This window comes from Triplophysa dalaica, chromosome 2, assembly GCF_015846415.1.
Source record: "Triplophysa dalaica isolate WHDGS20190420 chromosome 2, ASM1584641v1, whole genome shotgun sequence".
Lineage (NCBI taxonomy): Eukaryota > Metazoa > Chordata > Actinopteri > Cypriniformes > Nemacheilidae > Triplophysa > Triplophysa dalaica.
The window spans coordinates 6,575,595-6,593,976 of NC_079543.1; the positions used below are offsets into that span (position 1 = coordinate 6,575,595).

At 35.8% G+C, this 18,382-nt stretch overlaps 1 protein-coding gene across 6 annotated transcripts in view; it reads left to right on the forward strand.

Annotated features, from left to right (window-relative positions):
* Window positions 1-16,926, forward strand: part of npnta (nephronectin a) — a 38,487-nt gene extending 21,561 nt beyond the window's left edge. For all 6 annotated transcript variants that reach the window (XM_056736572.1, XM_056736583.1, XM_056736610.1 and 3 more), the window contains 9 exons: window positions 1,058-1,177; window positions 3,803-3,922; window positions 6,223-6,357; window positions 7,120-7,242; window positions 10,170-10,574; window positions 12,547-12,636; window positions 13,770-13,868; window positions 13,985-14,244; window positions 14,513-16,926. In XM_056736572.1, the coding sequence (XP_056592550.1) occupies window positions 1,058-1,177; window positions 3,803-3,922; window positions 6,223-6,357; window positions 7,120-7,242; window positions 10,170-10,574; window positions 12,547-12,636; window positions 13,770-13,868; window positions 13,985-14,244; window positions 14,513-14,623 (1,463 nt within the window). In that variant the 3' untranslated portion in view covers window positions 14,624-16,926. The remainder of the gene's footprint in view (window positions 1-1,057; window positions 1,178-3,802; window positions 3,923-6,222; window positions 6,358-7,119; window positions 7,243-10,169; window positions 10,575-12,546; window positions 12,637-13,769; window positions 13,869-13,984; window positions 14,245-14,512) is intronic.
* The last annotated feature ends 1,456 nt before the right edge of the window (window positions 16,927-18,382 follow it).

The window sequence follows — 18,382 nt, forward strand, 5'->3', positions numbered from 1 at the left end:
GAAAATTATGGTTGGGTTGTTCTTTTGTTTCCGTAAAATAGTTTCCTTTTTCTGTGCAAAAATCGAATTACGCATTTACTTATTAAATATCTAAACAAAAATAAATAGTTAAAAGTATGTATGAATTTCATTTAATAAAGAATTTATGAATTAAATTTAATCAAGAATTTATTAATTATATTTATCAATGCATTTTATAATTTGCAATCAAAGGAATCTATTAAATTTAATCAAGAATTTATTATTTAAATCTGTCAATTAAATTTTATCGAAGATTTATTAGTTTCATTAAGATTTTTTTTAAAAGGCAAATAAATCAAATGTCTATAAAACTGAAAAAAAATTATCATAATAATAATATTAGAAATGATCAGATTAGCTGTTTAGGTTTTCTTTATTTTTAAATTAACAATTTAAACATTTGACTATAAGGTGCTCTTGCTTAATGTTTAAGTGTTTATTATCAAAGACTTAAATAAAAAGCAAAAATATCCAAAGTCTATAACACAGAAGATAAATATCAAGATCATAATGTTGGTTAATTTAATAAATTGATTTTTAATATGAAATGACCTTGTGGTTTCATTTTTCAGTGGCTCTTTTTACTTTCTATTGCCTTTCTCACATGGGGATGGCACTAAGCTGTCAATCAGAAGTTACAGAAGACGTCATTGGTCAAGGGAGCCAAATGCTAAAGTTCACATTCTGCGACCGAATGTTTGTTTTTAAAAGAGGTTTACAAATTTTTCTCAATTTCAGAACATTCTCTATAATTTCAACCTCTAGAAACAGTAAAAACGTCAAACGAAAGACACGACTCATGATGTCTTTATCAAAACAGGATTAGCAGAAAACAGTTTAAGTGATAAAAGCTAAAGAGCATGTGTTTAACGGGCATGTCCAGGCACGGTGGTCCACAGTCTCGCCTCTTTCCCGTAGACATCTCCTCTCAGGTTTGAGAGGATTGACCTTTCGAACGTGACCTCTGATCTAAGCCGAAGCGCTGCTCCTCTCACATGAGGAAGTTCTGACCTCTCTCTTGTTCTTTTGTCTGCAGATCTGAACGAGTGTGGCCTGAAGCCCCGGCCCTGCAAACACAGGTGCATGAACACATACGGCAGCTACAAATGCTACTGCCTTAACGGATACATGCTGCTACCAGACGGGAGCTGTGGAAGTGAGTCACGTCTTTGAGGTTTTTTCATGTGGTGTCCAACTGTGTCTGTTGGTGCCTTGTTCAATCGCTGGTAATGCTTCAGATTGATGGGAAACAGAAAGCATGGGAGCTGCTATCAGCATTGTGCCGCTATAAGTGTATACAATGTTACTACCAGATGTTATAGGTATCACACCTATAGCGTCTTGTAGAAACATTATAAACACTTGTATTACACTTTGAATTCATTTTATTGAAACATTTTGAATAGCATACAAAATAAATCTAAATCGCAAGATTCATGACTAAATTCCAGTTTTTTTTTTGTTTGTTTGTTTACATGTTTGACTATCTAAGAAAATATTCTGACAAATGTTGTAAAACTTATACAAAAATGTACAAAAATGAATGATGATTTGATTTAAAAATGCTAAATCTAAAATATTTTTTTACTCCGGATGAATGGGAATAGGAAAAATACATTTAAAAAAATAATATTCAATAGAAAAATTTAACATAAATGTAATATTCCCTAAAACTCTGAAATTTTAAAGAAAAAAATATTATAGTTGAAAAACAAATTACATGGACCACTGTAAAAAATGTCTTGCATTGTTTACATCATTTGTAAGTCGTTCTGGATAAAAGTGTCTGCTTAATGACTAAATGGAAAAGGAAATTTCAGTAATAGAAACAAAAACAAAAATATACAGATTTTCATGTTTCATGTTATTTTACATGAAACTTTATGCAGTTTATTTCTGTATTTTTAACACATTTAAAATATATGTGAAAATTCTCTAAAATAAAACAACTGAAATTAAAATCTACACTGTAGATTTGAAGCAGCTTTGCCAGTAACTTACTTTCGATTAAATTACTTTCTTATTAGCACTGTTTTCAATTTGAGTTCAACTTTACTTACATTACACTTTGAGTTTTGAGTTTCACAATGAACAAAATTGCATTTTTTCCTTGTTTTCTAGTATTTTTTCTAAACTTCTTAAATTCCGATACATTTACACAACAAAAAAAATGAGCTAAGATATTTAGTCTTGTTTCATGAAAGAAAATATGAGAAATAGGTACGTTTATGTTTAAAACAATATTGTAAATGAAATCTACAGTAAGTTACTGGCAAACCTGCAGAAAATTACATTTTAGACAGGTTTGACCAAGTAGTATGTGACCCCTAACAAGGAACACCAAAGGGTTCAATGTAAAATGTCAACAGTTTACTTTAAAGCAGTGGTTCTCATCTCTGGCCGGCGGGATCCATTTTCCTGTCGAGTTTAGCCCCAATTCTGATATAAAACACCTGAACAAGCTAATACGAGTCTTTAGGAATAGATGCATTCAACTTAATGCGGCACTGCGCAAATCTATCGGCGTATGACATCAGAGTCATTATATATTTAGAAAGGGGGTCTAGTAAATATTATCTCAGTATGAAATCCAATGTATTTTGTTGAGAGGTCCTTCCCATAGCCCTTAAGGAATGTGTGTTGTGTGTCTATATTCCCCTCTCCACAAATCATCTCAGTGCTCAGTGACTCCCTCAACCCAGCAGAGACCTGTAAAGTGACTCTTGCAATTATGAGAAAGCTGTGAACTTCAACCCTGCCGGTAAAGGCTAAGTCTTATTGCTGGCCCAGAGCGATTGTGACTACGCTAGGTGGACCGTGCCTGTGCTTGCCCCACGCTAACTGCTGTTCCACGCGGTTTAAGATTCCTCTGCCTGATAAATACTTTCTCACCTCTCCAGCGCTCACACTTCAGCAAGCACCATTGAATCACACTTCATCACGGTATGGAGCAGGCTTTGAAATACAGGCATCGTAGATGATTGAATCACAGATTATTGCTCAGTTTGGAGAGGCTGGGGGTCTATCTGATAGCAGTTTGCTGTGGGTCTGCATGTGTGGGTCAAATTATTCATAACATTGTCACAAAAAATGAATGCATATGTCATTTGTGTATACATTTATTTGATATTTTCGGATTTGTTTTATCCAAAGCGACATACTTTGCATTACCCTATACATTTGTTTCTAAGTATGTGCAATCCCCTGGGATTGACCCCACGACCTTGGCGTTTAACACAATGGTCTTATCACTGAGCTACAGGAAAGCTAGTTTATTTGTTTATAACTGTTGTGAGTGATATATTATTATATTATACCTCCATATTCTTTTCTTATAAAGATTTAGGCAAATAGACATTTATTTTGAGTCTTGATTTTTCTTTCTTTCATGTTTTCTTTAGCAGTTATGACGTGGCAGTTGTTTTAACTCCTCGACACTGGTTGAAAATATGTAATGTTTTTTTTCCGCAGGGCTGGTAGATCACAGCAAAATCTAATAAAGCAAGGTTATCTGCTTCACTCCCCATTCCCTTCAAGGCCACGTAGCTAAATATGGAATACCGCCGTCCCTTTTTCGACCTGTCGCCCTGCACCATTTAACAGATGAACCGTGTAGCTGACTGTCCATTTTATTTGTACTTTCATGTGTTTATTAACTTATTCAGTTTATGCACAATCTGTTGGTAATATTCCTCACTTATGCAGTTCAATTCTGTTTTCAAGGTACAACAATATGGTGTTTGTATCAAAGCTAAATCTAGGATCCTTGTCTTTCTTATAGATGCCCGGACATGCGGCATGGCAAACTGCCAGTACGGCTGTGAAGTAATGAAAGGAGAGGTTCGCTGCCAATGCCCTTCGCCAGGTCTACAGCTGGCTCCAGATGGCAGGACATGCGTAGGTATGTGTTCATTGGTAAGGTTGCGTTTCCCCAGGAGACGGACGGAATTCACTGCTTCGTTTTTAGTTTAAAGAAGTTTTGTAATGAGGAATCAAATTAAATCATTTTAAAGAAAGGGTTATGAGTTGTTAAGTGGATTTTATTGGAAGAAGGGGCAGAACTGTGCATATTATGATGTTAACTTAAAAGTACACGTTAGAAAACAAAAAAACAAAAAAATTGTCTTGTAAATTTACAGCCTTTTTATTTAATTTGACTTTTTTACTGTATTTTTTAAATACACTGCAAAAATCTTTTGAATTGTTTTAATTTTCAGCTGCTGGGACAGCAGTCAAACGCTTTACATGTATTACATGTACATTTGCAGTCTTTTTCTTTTTACTATTTTGCAGTATTTTAAATATACACTGCAAAAACATCCTGTAAAAACTTTGGTGTAATACGGTAGTAAAATACTGTAAAGCAACAGTTTCGTTTTTCTTGTAAATTTGCTGTTTTTTCCCTGTATTTTGACACTTTACCTGTATTTAAAAAATCTGTGAAAATCTGTAAAATTACAGTTTTTGTTCAGTATATGTGAACAAATCTGTAAAGAAAAGCAGAAATATTCTGTAAATTACAGTTTCTTACAGTGTACATGTAATAAACGTAAAACCATAAAGACGGCAACATTGTTAAAATGTTTCCCGTTCACAAAAAAACGAACAACAATTAAAAGCGTTTCATTATGCATGTCAAGCCAGTAGATTTGCATTCGTAATCCCCCAAACACTAAATTGCCAAAATGTTATTCATTAACTTCAATAATTTAGTTAAGAAGAAAGAATATTTTGTAGTTTGGAAAAAATCTCACAACCTAAGTATGTTAAAGCCTAAGGGTCAGAAAGAGTGTGAAAAACAGATAAATTATGACTGAGGCAAAAAAAATACTTAAAAAGAATCTCTTTAGATCAAATGCATAAAGAAAGATTGGAATTAGATATTTGCCTTTGAATACAATGAATAAACTGACATTTTCAAAAGAGACATTCTCTCTTCTGGTTGTCTGAAAAAGATCTCTAACCTCTGCTCTTACTCGCATATCATGTCGCTTTCAGTCATTGCTTTTTGTTAGTTACATTTTAATTCCTCAGATACAAGATTTTACGTACCGTGTTACAGCAACGTCCTCACAGATGCTAACCTTGCGTGTCATTACACAGATCAATAAATCACAGATGGAATGTGACAAATTGAGTCAGTTAACCTTTAGTACTTTGAACACGTATGTCTCAGCGCCTCTTTCATTTTGTTTTCGACCGGCATCTCGTTTTTCTGGAGGCTATAAAAAAGGGAACGCAGAGCGCAGTGGGATTTGTTTTAAAGGGGGCCATCAATCAGAGACTGACCACCTTACCGTTTACCGCACAGATGTTCAACTGTTTAGGTATTTTGGTTGACTTTTATTGGTTTGAGGCTAAGAGGGCAGTTGTTTCATGCACATAAATGTATTGAGGCTGCTTCACGCCCACCGAGCATCACAGGTCCCCCAGGTCATGTTTACAAGTTCTGAACTTCATGCTGTTAAATCTTATAGAAAGAGTTTTGTCGGAGACACTTAGCAGCTGGAAAATTAGATATTCTTGATCATGCCGCAGGGACTTAAGAAGCCTGGTCACGTCAAACCTTATGAGAGCACAAAAGAAACTGCACTGTATCTAAAATGTTCCTATTTTAATCATAACTCAAGTGGGATGTAAGATGAGTTTACTTGGAAAGTGAAAAATCTTATTTTTTGGCATTATGGGGATAGTCCCCCCCCCCAAAAAAAACTATCTTATCATTTACTCACCCTCATGTCATTCCAAATCTATATGACTTTCTTTCTTCTGCAGAACACAAAAGAAGATATTTTGAAGAACGTAGGTTACAAAACAACATTGGCCCCATTGACTTCGGTTATATGGACACAAAACCACTGAGACATTTCTCAAAACATCTTTTCTGTTCCATAGAATAAAGAGTTATATACAGGTCTTGGTTGTCATGAGGGTAAATAAATGATGACAGAATTGTATTGAGCAGTTGACTGTCCTTTCTTTTATTGCTGCTTTTTGAAAATGCATGTTTATATGGTTGCCTTAAAACAAGGGATTGCTCAGACTTCCCTATATTGAGAGAGACAGAAATAATCTGCCCCTTTGAGCTCAATTTCTAAACAAGTCTTTCATTTACTGAGACTTAAACCCAACTGGATCAATAAACCAGAGGAGTTTGTGAAGCAGCAGCATCAGATGACGGATGCGTCTCTTTGTTTGCAGATGTGGATGAGTGCGCCACAGGTCACGCTGTTTGTCCTCGCTTCCGGAAGTGCATCAACACCTTTGGAAGTTACATTTGCAAGTGCCACGACGGCTATGACCTGCAGTACATCAACGGGAAATATCAGTGCACAGGTAAAAAGAAAGAACCAGATGTGGGGTACAGATGACATTTCATTTGTGAATGGTGTCGATGAAAATGTTGAAACCTTTTAAAATGTTTCAGCATGATTTGATAAATGATTTTCATAGACAGAACAACTTGGGGATTATACAGTACATTCCTAAAGATAAATGCTGAATCGTTCGATGAAGCAGAAGTTACATCAAAAGTTTTAAAACTTAAAAAGTTTACTGAACATTATTATTGTTTCATTTAGAATCATTCACATAGAATCATATTTTATTTCTCTCTTCTTTCTTGCTACATGCATATTTTCCAGAATTGTTTGAGTTTGTCTCACTACAGTTCCCTTTGCAAAGACGACTTGAGTGAGTAAAACAAAGATGTTGCAAAATGCAAAGATGAAAAACAATACAAATACATTTGAATTGAAAAATGTGTTCTGTATTTGTAAAAACTCTTATTTTAGCCAATTATTTAACATATATTAAAAACCCCTGCCGTAAAGAACCTTTGACATCCACAACATCTTTCTGTTGAACAAAAGGATAAAAGGCTCTACAGATAAAATGTCAAAACTCGTTCTTCCATAGCATCATGGTGAAAAACCTTTATTTATAGTAGTGTTGAGGATATGTTGAGTATATTTGTTCTAGAGATGAATTAATTTTTCCATTTCTTCCAGTGGTATACATTTTTCCCAACATTCAGGTTTAAAATAGAGCCGATGATGATATCAACTCGAAAAAATCACAAAATGTGTTTTCTTTCAGATGTGAATGAATGCTCTTCAGGTCAACATCAGTGTAGTCCGTATGCCACCTGCTACAACACACCCGGTTCTTACAAGTGCAAGTGTAAAGATAACTACAGAGGCATGGGCTTCGACTGCAAACGTAAGTCTTCTGGAAAGTATTCCATACAGTTTTACAGCATTAAACCTTTATTGTTCTTTGATTAAATTACAATTCACAACTTTTAAAATGTAAACTTTGGTTACACTCAAAGAAGCTCTTGGCAAATGAATACTGATAGTATAGGATGTAGTGCAGTATAATTTGCTGGCCAAGGCCATTAATAGACATTTTTCATTTATATTAGCTGATTGAAAATAAAATCCACATACCATATGACTGTAGCGCTACCACAGCAGTATAATAGCTAATTTGGATAAATGATCTCTTTCCGTGGATAAAACAGTCAAATTATAGATCAAGTTCGACTGTAATTGGCTCCATCTGTTCTCAGTTTTGGTGATTTTGATGAATTGAGAATAAAAACAGCTGTCTCGAAAGTTTTGGATTGGAAGTGCATTTTAAAGCAAATGGAGGTAGTAAGGTGCTTTTAAAATATCACTAGATTGGGTTTTGGAAACCAGAAATTAGTGTGACTACTTTTTAAGCACAGGAAAGTCAAAGTTGTCATTAAATGTTGAAAAAGTCTGGTCAGATAACAAAGTGGATAAATAACCTAAAAGGTTGGTGGATTTTAAAGGATCTTTTAGGTCAAAGACTGGTTACTGTTCACTTGTCATTTTATAAATTTGTCGTCTTTATGTGGGAGGTGATCAAATATTGACCTGTGGTTTACTGAAATGACAATAGATGCGATGGTCAAGTCATGAAGATATCAAGCTATTTTAGTATGCCATGCAAAATCACACTACTTCTTAAAGGAGCAGCTCACCCAAAAAAGACTTGTGACATTATAGACTTGTCTGCTTTATTTTTTCCCGTGTAACACAAAGTAGGATTTTAGTCGCATAACCATGAGTAAATAATGACTGGATTTTCCATAATGGGTGAACTGTCTCTTTAAAAAGTAATGTCCGACAGTAGTGCAGTCGGAACGGAGGTGACGACAGCCTCTCAGGATTGTTTCACTTCGGCTTGGATTGAGGAAAGAAAAGAAGACAGATGATTCACATTCCTGATGAAAAGCGCCAGCCCTTAGTCAGGAAGTTAAAAGCAGGAAGATTGTACACCTGTCAACATGACAGCATCCCATAACACGATGCCATATGACCGTGGAGGGGCTGAAGGACAGGACGAGGAATGAGGAAAGTGCCTTAAGGAGATTCCTGACTGAATTGCTGTGAAAAATCTTTGCATGTGTGAAATTTTTAGCAGATATTGTGCAATTTCAACTTTTTCAATTTGCACAGCTATTTACATAACATTTGGGCAGAGTAGTTCCCCTAACTCAAGTTATTTAGTCATGTTACATATCTCTCAACTAAAGTAAGGAAAGATTATTCGAACCAACTTTAAATGCTTTAATTATACACAAAGTTTACCTAACTAGGGACTTAAGTCCACCCAACCTAAAGTTTATATTTGAATTTCTTTAGTATTTTCATTGTATTACATACCCACTCAGACAAACAACTACTCCTGTTGACTCCTATACTAAAAAAATCTTTGTTAATCATCAACATTTTCTCCCAACAGTGTCGTTTAACATAACAATAAATGTAAGAAATGCAATACAAAATATAGATTAGCTACAGTTAAGTGCATTGTAAGGAATCTGTACATCAAATCTTGTTTTCCATTTAAATTATCATATTCTCTTTCATTTTCTCCATAAAGAATTTATTTTGAAAAAAAAACATTTTATTTCTTCAGACCTAACATATGCTCTGAGGTTAAGCTTCTGTAAAAGCAACAAAGAAATATTTATCAAAAGTGATCGAATATCTGAATTACCAGTAAAGAACTGCACTACTCATAAACTTTTATTCTAGAAAGCACACCAATGTATCGCAATGTTATGTTGTATTTGATTATTCTCCACATTTATTTTTGTTTATTGCATAGATAAAAAATGCAACTTTAACATACATTTTTATTAGTTTTACTTGCACTTCCAAAAACTTTGACTACTTTAAAAAGGAGTGAGCTGTAATGGATTCCTAGTCATTTAAGTTATGTATAACGCGTTACACTTAAAATAAAATCCTGTAAAAAACTGAAACATACTGTTAAATAACAGGTTTTCCTGTTTTATTGTAAATCTGCAGTCATTTGCTGTGATTTGCAGATTTTTTATGGTAAATTCAAAAATATGTGAATACGTAGTTTAGAAAATGTTTCAGATATTTGTCTTCAGTCATGGCTGTTTTTATTGATAGCTAGCTTGTAGCTTGTAGTTTGAACAAAAGATGACCGTAAGCCTCGTATGACATCACAACTGCAAACTTTACCATACCATCGGCTTAGTTTGTATGCCGTTGTGCTCTGACGCAGTCTGAATAATCTGAAAAATTGTTATTATTCATATAGTGGACAAAAATCTGCTTTGTGTGCCGGACACCTGTTTCAATGATCATTAAACCAATGAGGCATCCAATTTTCCAGGATATGTTCTGGAATCCTTCAGCCAGGTGTGTCTGAGAGCGCCTGAAAGGCTTGAATTACAGCTTTTTGGGAATCGCATATCAAAGCTCCTGTGAAACCTGAGATAGCGTTTTCACATTCATACCTTTAGCGTTCTTTCCTCAAGGATGACAGAGGCACAAGGGCGGCCTGCCTCTCTGGTATTGATGTCATATTTGACGGATGACTCCTTTGCATCTAATGTACACATGAAATGAAAACGGCCTTTTCAATTTTGACAAAACGGTGAATGGGAAATTTTTAAGCCGAACTTTAAACCAGTGTCCAAACTTGTCACACACACAAATGGTTAAATGAGAAAGTTATAGATTTTTTCCAAGGTTATGAAAACAAATTAAATGTAGAATTTTGAGTCTTGCACATTAATGGTACATTCTTTGGAAAGAAGTTGTGTATTTCTCTAACACTATTTCTGCTCCTCTCAGCCATCCCAAAAGTGGTCATCGACCCTCCACGACCAGGAAACAACAACAAGGGTGGCAACAAAATCCCAGATTCAGACCACAAGAGGCCCACCACAACAAAGAGACCACCAGTGACGGCCAAACGGATATCACCTACTACAACAACCACCAGAACTCCCCCAACTAAAAAAATCCCTACAGCCATTACACACAGACCCCTCATTCCAACCCGCAGACCACCAGTGCTGGTGACCCCTAAACCAAAGATTCCTACCCGTCTGCCCCCCACCACAACCACCACGAAAGCCCCGGTGGTCACAACAGTGGTCCCTATCATCCCGACACGCAGACCCCCCATACCACCGGTCACCCCAGTCGACAACAACATCAAAGACAATGCGCAGAAACAAAGAGGTGATGTGCACAGTAAGTAAACCTCGTTTTTATTAATGCTTTTATTAAACCTCATCCTTTTGAATTTTTAGTAGTACTTTTAAAACTTTCTTATGATTTCTTGAGCTTTTTACAAAGATCCTCAATGGGAAAAAAGGTTATTATATTTTATCTAAACTATTAAAACATTTATGTTCATTAAAATTAAATGAAACAAGAAACAAACATTTTAAATTTTAAATGGAATAAAATAAAAATATATAAATTATAAAATGAAATATAAAAAGTATAACAATATAAATGTTAAAAATGTAAATATTTAATAAACTTGAAAATGTTCAAAAATGTGAAATACAGAAATAAACTGAAATAAGTTTAGGTTGAGGCACTTGAATTTATAAATAAAACCTAAACTAAAATGAAAAGATATACAGGTTTATCTTATAAGGCAACATAAGAAATAACAAAAATGATCAAAATGAAACTAAAATTTACATAAGAACTAAGAATATAACAATAATACCTCATTAAAAATATTAATAAAATGATAATTAAACTGAAAACAACACTTTAAGACAATTCTGTGTAAAAACAGCAATATTTCGGCAGCTGGGGCTATAGAAAAACATTAAATAGTTGTTTTTCTAAAGTAAAATTTCATGTTTTTCTTGTTATTTTACACCAAACTTGATACAGCTTATAACTGTAATTTGTCGTTTTTTGACCACATTTTGAAAATACATAAACATTTTGTAAAATTCGTTTTCTTACAGTGAATAGTAACCCAAAAAACGTTCCTTGTCCATTCGTGCATTTTCGGGCATCTCTGGTTTGCCAGAAGGCGATACCCGTGGCCAGATTTTCAGTAAGGCAATTTGGATCCGGAAGCCTCTTATCCAGCTGACAACACATAATGAAAACAGAATGCACACCTTGAGAGGTTACAGTGCCTGTCTGCAGAGCTTCAAGACATAAATCAGTTCCCCTGAAACTCACCATCACTTAATGAATAATGATGACTTTCGAAATACCAGCGGGGAAATTATTATTAAGAGACACTTGAGAATTAAGTATAATTACATCTCTTTATCAACTTTGCGTAGCCTCTGACATGAATGCCAACAATGACCTCTGGTAAATGTTGTTTACTGAATGTTTTGATGTTGTTTGGAGGAAGGACATTGTTTGGTGTGAAGGAATGTACATAGCGCTGTGACAGGATAAGACTGGAGGGATAATTGAAATCAATAGACTAATCACGTCCGTGACATCCCTCCAGCTGATATCCTGTCGTGTATTTGCTGTACACACACTCCCGCTTGAGATATGGCACCGATCCCCCTCGGGTCTATAGTTTTGTTATAGGAAAAAGGATTTAGGGGATAACATGTCTTGTCATCAACATTTGTTTAGTTTGTTCTACACATCTCCTCAGAGATAGCTTGGCACTTTCTACACATAGTATTGAAAGTCCCACTTTATTCGATATTATTATCACTTAAAACTCATCTTTAAGCATTAAAATTGCACATAGATCTTTCTTGTCATAATAATTTCTTCACGCTTTAAAGCGACTTGAATGTAACGATACACCCTTGCCTCATTTAGTATACGCAATATATAATAATATAATATGCAAATTAACCCCCGCTCCATTCAATCGCATAAGAAAGGTAATGCATTGTTTACGAAGCGGCTTTTTATTGTTTTTTTATACCTTGTAAGGCTTACATATCTACAGAAATACAGCCGTTTTCATCACTAAAAAAATGTATTGTAATTTGTCTTCTGTTTGGCGTCTTTATTGATTTCCGTACTTGAACACCAATTTGTACTCTGAAAGTAAAAAAAAATATGGGTTAATAAAAGTGCGACAGGTTAATAGCATCTTTAGTGGCTGACAGTGGAAAAGAGTTTTGTTGTTTAGGGCAATTCTAGAGTTATGGATGTGACATTGCCTATTTATTGAACCACCTGTTTATGCGTTTAATATTGTTTCCTCTAGTACCACGAAATGAGGGGCAGAACAACATGTTTGGTATCGATATAGACATTGAACTTGGAAACACAGAAGAAGAGGTAAAGGACGATCCAGGTAAGAATGAGCCGATTGTGTCTTTTTGGAAATTTGTTGGTGGTTTGAATCCATAGGAAACACATACAGTATACTGGTCAAATGTGTCTTTAATGCACTGTCAAATGCATAAATGTCGGTGGATTTTTAGGATGGTTTTGAAAGCTAGTTAAACTACAGGACTAAAGGATATGGACATCAGGATTTCATGTTCTGACAGTGGCAGATGAATTAGATCTGTGGTCTGAGGTGAAACACTTTCATTGGCCTTCAAATAAATAGGCATAATTTCCCATGGGAAATTCAGGAGAAGCGCACATTTAAGTTACTTTCCAGTTAGCACGTTCCCTCACGCCGTTTGCAGGGTAATTTCCCCAAGAGCGGTCTGCTCAGTGTGCCGCTCAAGGGCAAGGATGTTATTGGGGACCTCTGTTATTGTGGCAAACGTGCAGCTCCGACTCAACCAGTCCAAAATTCTTTCATCAATTATTCCCCCTCGTCTCATTCCAAACCTGTGTGAATTTCTTTCTTCTGCAGAACACAAAAGAGGATATTTTGAAGAAGGCTGGTAACCAAACAACATTGGTCCCCATTGACTTCCATTGCATGGACACAAACTACTGAGACATTTCTCAAAATATCTTCTTTTGTGTTCCACAGGAGAAAGAGTCATATGCAGGTTTTGATGTTTAATGACATGACGGTGAATGAAATATCGTTTTTTTTATTATTAAGCTTCAGGCTTAAAAATGTTATTACTTAAAGCTGCAATTTACAATGTTTTTGTGACCATATGCATCCTGATATTTTCATGTGGCTTTTTACTTGTAAATCTCATTATCATCTCTAATTTTCATTATTGTAATAAATCAATTTTACTGTTAAAGACGTTATTGTAATTATGGCTTAAATTGTGGCTTAAATTGAAGGCGGTACGACAAATACTACCATAAAGTATAAACACTTTTACTACTTTTTATTTAAAATTGTAAAAACGGTGGCACAAAGCAAAACTCGTGATTTAATTTTCGTATGTCTTTCATTTTGTGGTAAAATATGACCTGGACATGTTCTTAATAAGCTTTGTATGTTTCACTCATGTTCGTCAAGTTGAATTTTTATCAGAACTCAGCATTTGATCACATTATTCACAGACAGTGGATATCTTAGCTGCTCTTTTGATCACGGACTCTGTGGATGGATCCAGCGTAGAGAGGGAGACCTTCACTGGGAGACGACAGAAGACTCGTCTGGTATTTCCTCCATATCAAAATATGTTTGATCCAATTTTTTTCATCCCTGGTCCTGGATGCTGATTTGTAAATGAATTATAGATGCCCCCATGTACACTTATTTCTCTGTGTGGCAGGTGGGCGGTACCTGACGATCTCTGAGGGCGGGGAGAAGCGGGGTGGGCGTGGCGCTCAGCTGATACTCCCCCTGACTCCGCCCTGGAACGAGGGTAACCTGTGCCTGGCGTTCCATCATAAGATGGCAGGCCATCACGTGGGCATGCTGCAGGTGTTCGTACAGAAGGGCCGACAGCACAGTCCCGCAGTCTGGGGTCGAACGGGAGGAGACGGCTGGAGATCCACACAGATCACCATTTGGGGAAATGGACTAGAAAGTGTGAGTACCAAAACTTTTCTGTCATTTTCATTGAATTTATGAACGGTGTATTTATATATTAATAAATGTATATAAATCAAATAAATGTATTTATCAAAAATAGTTTCATTAAGATGAATTGTTTTCTAATACATCAATAAACGAATATTTCTATTTATACATAAAAATATCTCTCTGAATTCAGTATTTTTATTACATTCATTTATATGTTTTTGTTGCATAACGCATCTCTAAAATTAATAAATGTAAATAATGTTTCCTGTTCCAGATTATAGTAAAGGGTGAACGACGGAGGGGTCGTACGGGTGAAATAACTCTGGATGACATGAGTCTGAGAAAAGGTTCATGTCAGGAAGAACACAACCTGAGGAGACTTTAACCCCAGTCACAGAGACTTTTAACCCTGGCTTTACTGTTCTTAACAGGACTCTAGGATAAGGGACACCCCACCGAGCGGGGACATACCGTACGGTCACGGGCACACTTCCTCTGACCTTCATGGGTTCCTTCAGAGTGCATGTTCCAGTTGCCCATCAAAGTTGTTCTACGTTCAGGTTAAACACATAACCTAATGTCAATTCATAGGCTAACACGAAAGGTCTAATACACCATGGGTTCCTTCAGGATCCTCGGATGGGTTTTTATTTATGAGTAAAAAAAGATCTGAATTTATCATTACCTGAAGATAGTGAGATTTTGTTTTACAATAGAAATGACAAAATGTGGTGGATGAATTTTAAAACTCATTTCAGTTCTTATATGACTAAAGGCTTTCAAAAAACCCATTAGAGATTCAAGTGGGAACTCAAGTGTCAAAGAGTTTTACGGCTATAAACTGAACAGATAAGTGCTTCAATTGGAAAAGATGCCTAAAGAAAATGTACTTTTGTAAAGTTTAATTTTGTAAATGTAGGATTTATCTCCCACTTCTATTTCCGGTGTTAAACCATTATACAGATGTTGCCATCCCATAGTAAATGTTACACAATCATCTGCATATAGTACGTCCAATGTTCTCTCACGACCGCTTTTAGAACAGCCCTCAAAACTGTACAGTTCGGCTTAAATTTGTTAGCCAAGTTATCTGCGTGGCGAATTTCTTTTTGGTGTATTATTGTAAATGTATTCATAAATGTGTATATATAAATATATTTCAAATATGCTTTGTAGGTGCATTCATATGTGTATTGATCATGTAAGTGATGCAGGAAAAGGTTTACACAATCTGACTATTTTGTTCACATATATTGTTAAATACAAACCAGTAAACTGAATTTCTTAATGGCTGTATCAGCCATTCTGTATTATTAGCCTATCACACCCATGGTTACCCTTTAAAGAATGTATGTTAAATAGGAAAGTATTTGGTTAAAGGGGTCATATTGCGCGAATACGTGTTTTTCTGTGTCTTTGGTGTGTTATAAATGGCCCATGCATGTTTTAGACACGTAAAATTGCAAAAATTTAAGTAAAAGCGAATGCTCAACCAGACCTGCCGGAAACGCCTCGTTTAACTGCACCCCCACAAATCTACATCAGTTTGTGGTATGCATTAACTAAAGCTCGGAGTATAGTTCCCTTTTCACGCGTATGCTAGGGACAGTATACAGTGCCCGTGACGCAAATTTTGTCATTTAAATAGTATGCCCATCGCCGAAATTGTGTTACCTCGCATACAAAGTCACACAGGTAGCGCATGTGCTTTCCATTTCTTGCAGTAACCACCAGGCGGCAACAGTGTCCTGGGAGTATCAATTCAAGGTAGTTGATGAAAATATGACCCCTGTAGGCCAGTAGAAATATTGCCATATGTCATGATGTGCATGCGTCAAAACCCGTGTGTACGCCACAGGTTTAAGACCGCCAAAATGTATACTAAAGTAAGGTGGGCTTACCTGTCAGAAAAATTGCTTTGGAAGCGGATGTTCCAAATATTGTAAGAGATGGTACATTTCCAGCACACGCTTGCAGTATTCGACCAATCACTACGCACTGGTTAACTGGCCAATCACAGCACACTTAGCTTTTTCAGAGCTATGAGCTTTGTAAAAAATCGACACGTTTCAGAGAAGCGGGGCAAAGAGGAAGGTACGCATACATACATGCACGGTATGTGGAAAATACAGCAACTTTTAACATTAAATCTTGTATACACATTGCATTAAATCTGAAACAAATGATCATATTGGTTTTAGCCATGTCGTATGACCCCTTTAAACATAAATGAAATGACTCGACATTAAATGATGTAAACATAAAATGTGTTTCCCGTTTACATTTATTAGAAATTTAATACTTCGAAGTTCCAGACTGACTTGCAGGAAAGGTTAAATAAATGTAAATAATGTACTTCATAGTACCTTACAATAGAAAGTAAAGGGTACTTGATAATAAAGTTGCATAGTAAGAAAATCTAAGTTTCTATTTTTATGTCCTCAAAGCAATTCAGGTAACACAAATACAATGTACAAATCTATTTGATAGACGGTTTCATTTAAAGCATGCGCCTGGCCCGAAGTTAACTTCCGGTCTGTTTGTTGATTGGCTAATAATATTACTATTTATATTTAATTTATATTAAACTTAATTTGTATTCATATTTGATTGTATAAAAATTGTATTAAATAAACAATTTGTTGAATTTGAATGTGTTGATTTTTATTAAATAAACAATTTGCTGAATGGGTTTGGTAATTTTGTCGCATTTAAGTTTAGCCAAGTGACAGTTCTGGTAACCCAAAATAATATTAGCTAGACAGACTTTTAACGTGCTAGCTCACTTATTTCTTTAGCTTGTTATCAGAAATAATCTACAGGGACTCTGTTTTTTCGGAAGTTAAGTTTGGACCACTAAAGCGTGCATGAGGAGTGATGCTATATTGTTGCATTAAAACCATCTAAGCCTGAAATAGATGCATACATTTTAGGTCACCTAATAGCGTGTGCTGGTATTACAAGCAACAATGAACCATTAACATTGTCACTTCGCCTTTTCAGACCCCTCTCGAGTCTGATGAAACTTGGTTTATATGTAGCACACTTCTATTGTTCTGGAAACCATTCTTTTATGTTCCTCTTTACGGCCAGCACAAGTGAATGATGAGTCAACTTCTGCGTTTTCTTTTACGCTCCAGGGGTCGGAGACACAGTAGTTCAAGATCCAGCAGTTATCTAAAATGATATCAATTTTATTGATCCCCACGGGGGGATTGGAAAATAAAATAACCACATTTGGCTCGGCACTCGGAGTAATGGCAGTAGTCTCCTCTAGAGGCTTGTTTACAATCTGTGGAATGGAAACACAGTTCCAACTTTTATTTTGGTGCACCTACACTATTCCCCCCGCACACAATTCCACTAAAGCCTGAATTCCTGCAGCACAGATTCAATGAGGAACTGATAAGATTCCACAGGGATTCTGATGCCTGCTGGCTTGACTGCGCCATGCGGCACTAAATGTCTATCTTATCCCAGCAGACCTGTACGGGTTTGAAACCGAAAGCTAGTCCAGGACGACTCGCTGGAAGACGATAAATTTGTGTTCAGTGACATAACATGATATTTCAGTTTGAAAGCAGGCAGTTTGGGGTTTTGAAGAGATGCGTGTTTGTAAAATGCATATACATGGTGTCATACGTAAATAGTGCTTTAGGAAAGGATCACCCTTATGTCACTTATTTCTGAAGAACACATAAGAAAATATTTTGAAGAATGTTGGTAACCGAACAACGGCCATTGACTTGCGTTGGTTCTGTGTCAATGCAATCGAAGTTTATGGGTTCTAAAATTCTTCAAAATATCTTCTTTTGATTTCTGCAGAAAAAAAAACATAACTGTCTCTTTAAATGCCTGCCAAAAAACAATGTGTGATTTTACCACCGCCAAAGGTATCCGTCACTCAAGGCGTGTGCCAAATTCTGTATCTAGAAATCAACATTAGTAATCGCACAGTTTTTTTTTATCCAGCATTCACACACATCTAATTATTGAATAATGCCATTTCTCATACCATAAATCCATCCACTTCCAAACACGCTTTGCATTCAGAGATAACCCTCCGCACGCTATTTGAATTTTTGTGACCTTTCTGTCAGATTAGATACGTCTGGCCATTAATAAGACATTCTCAGCAACAGAA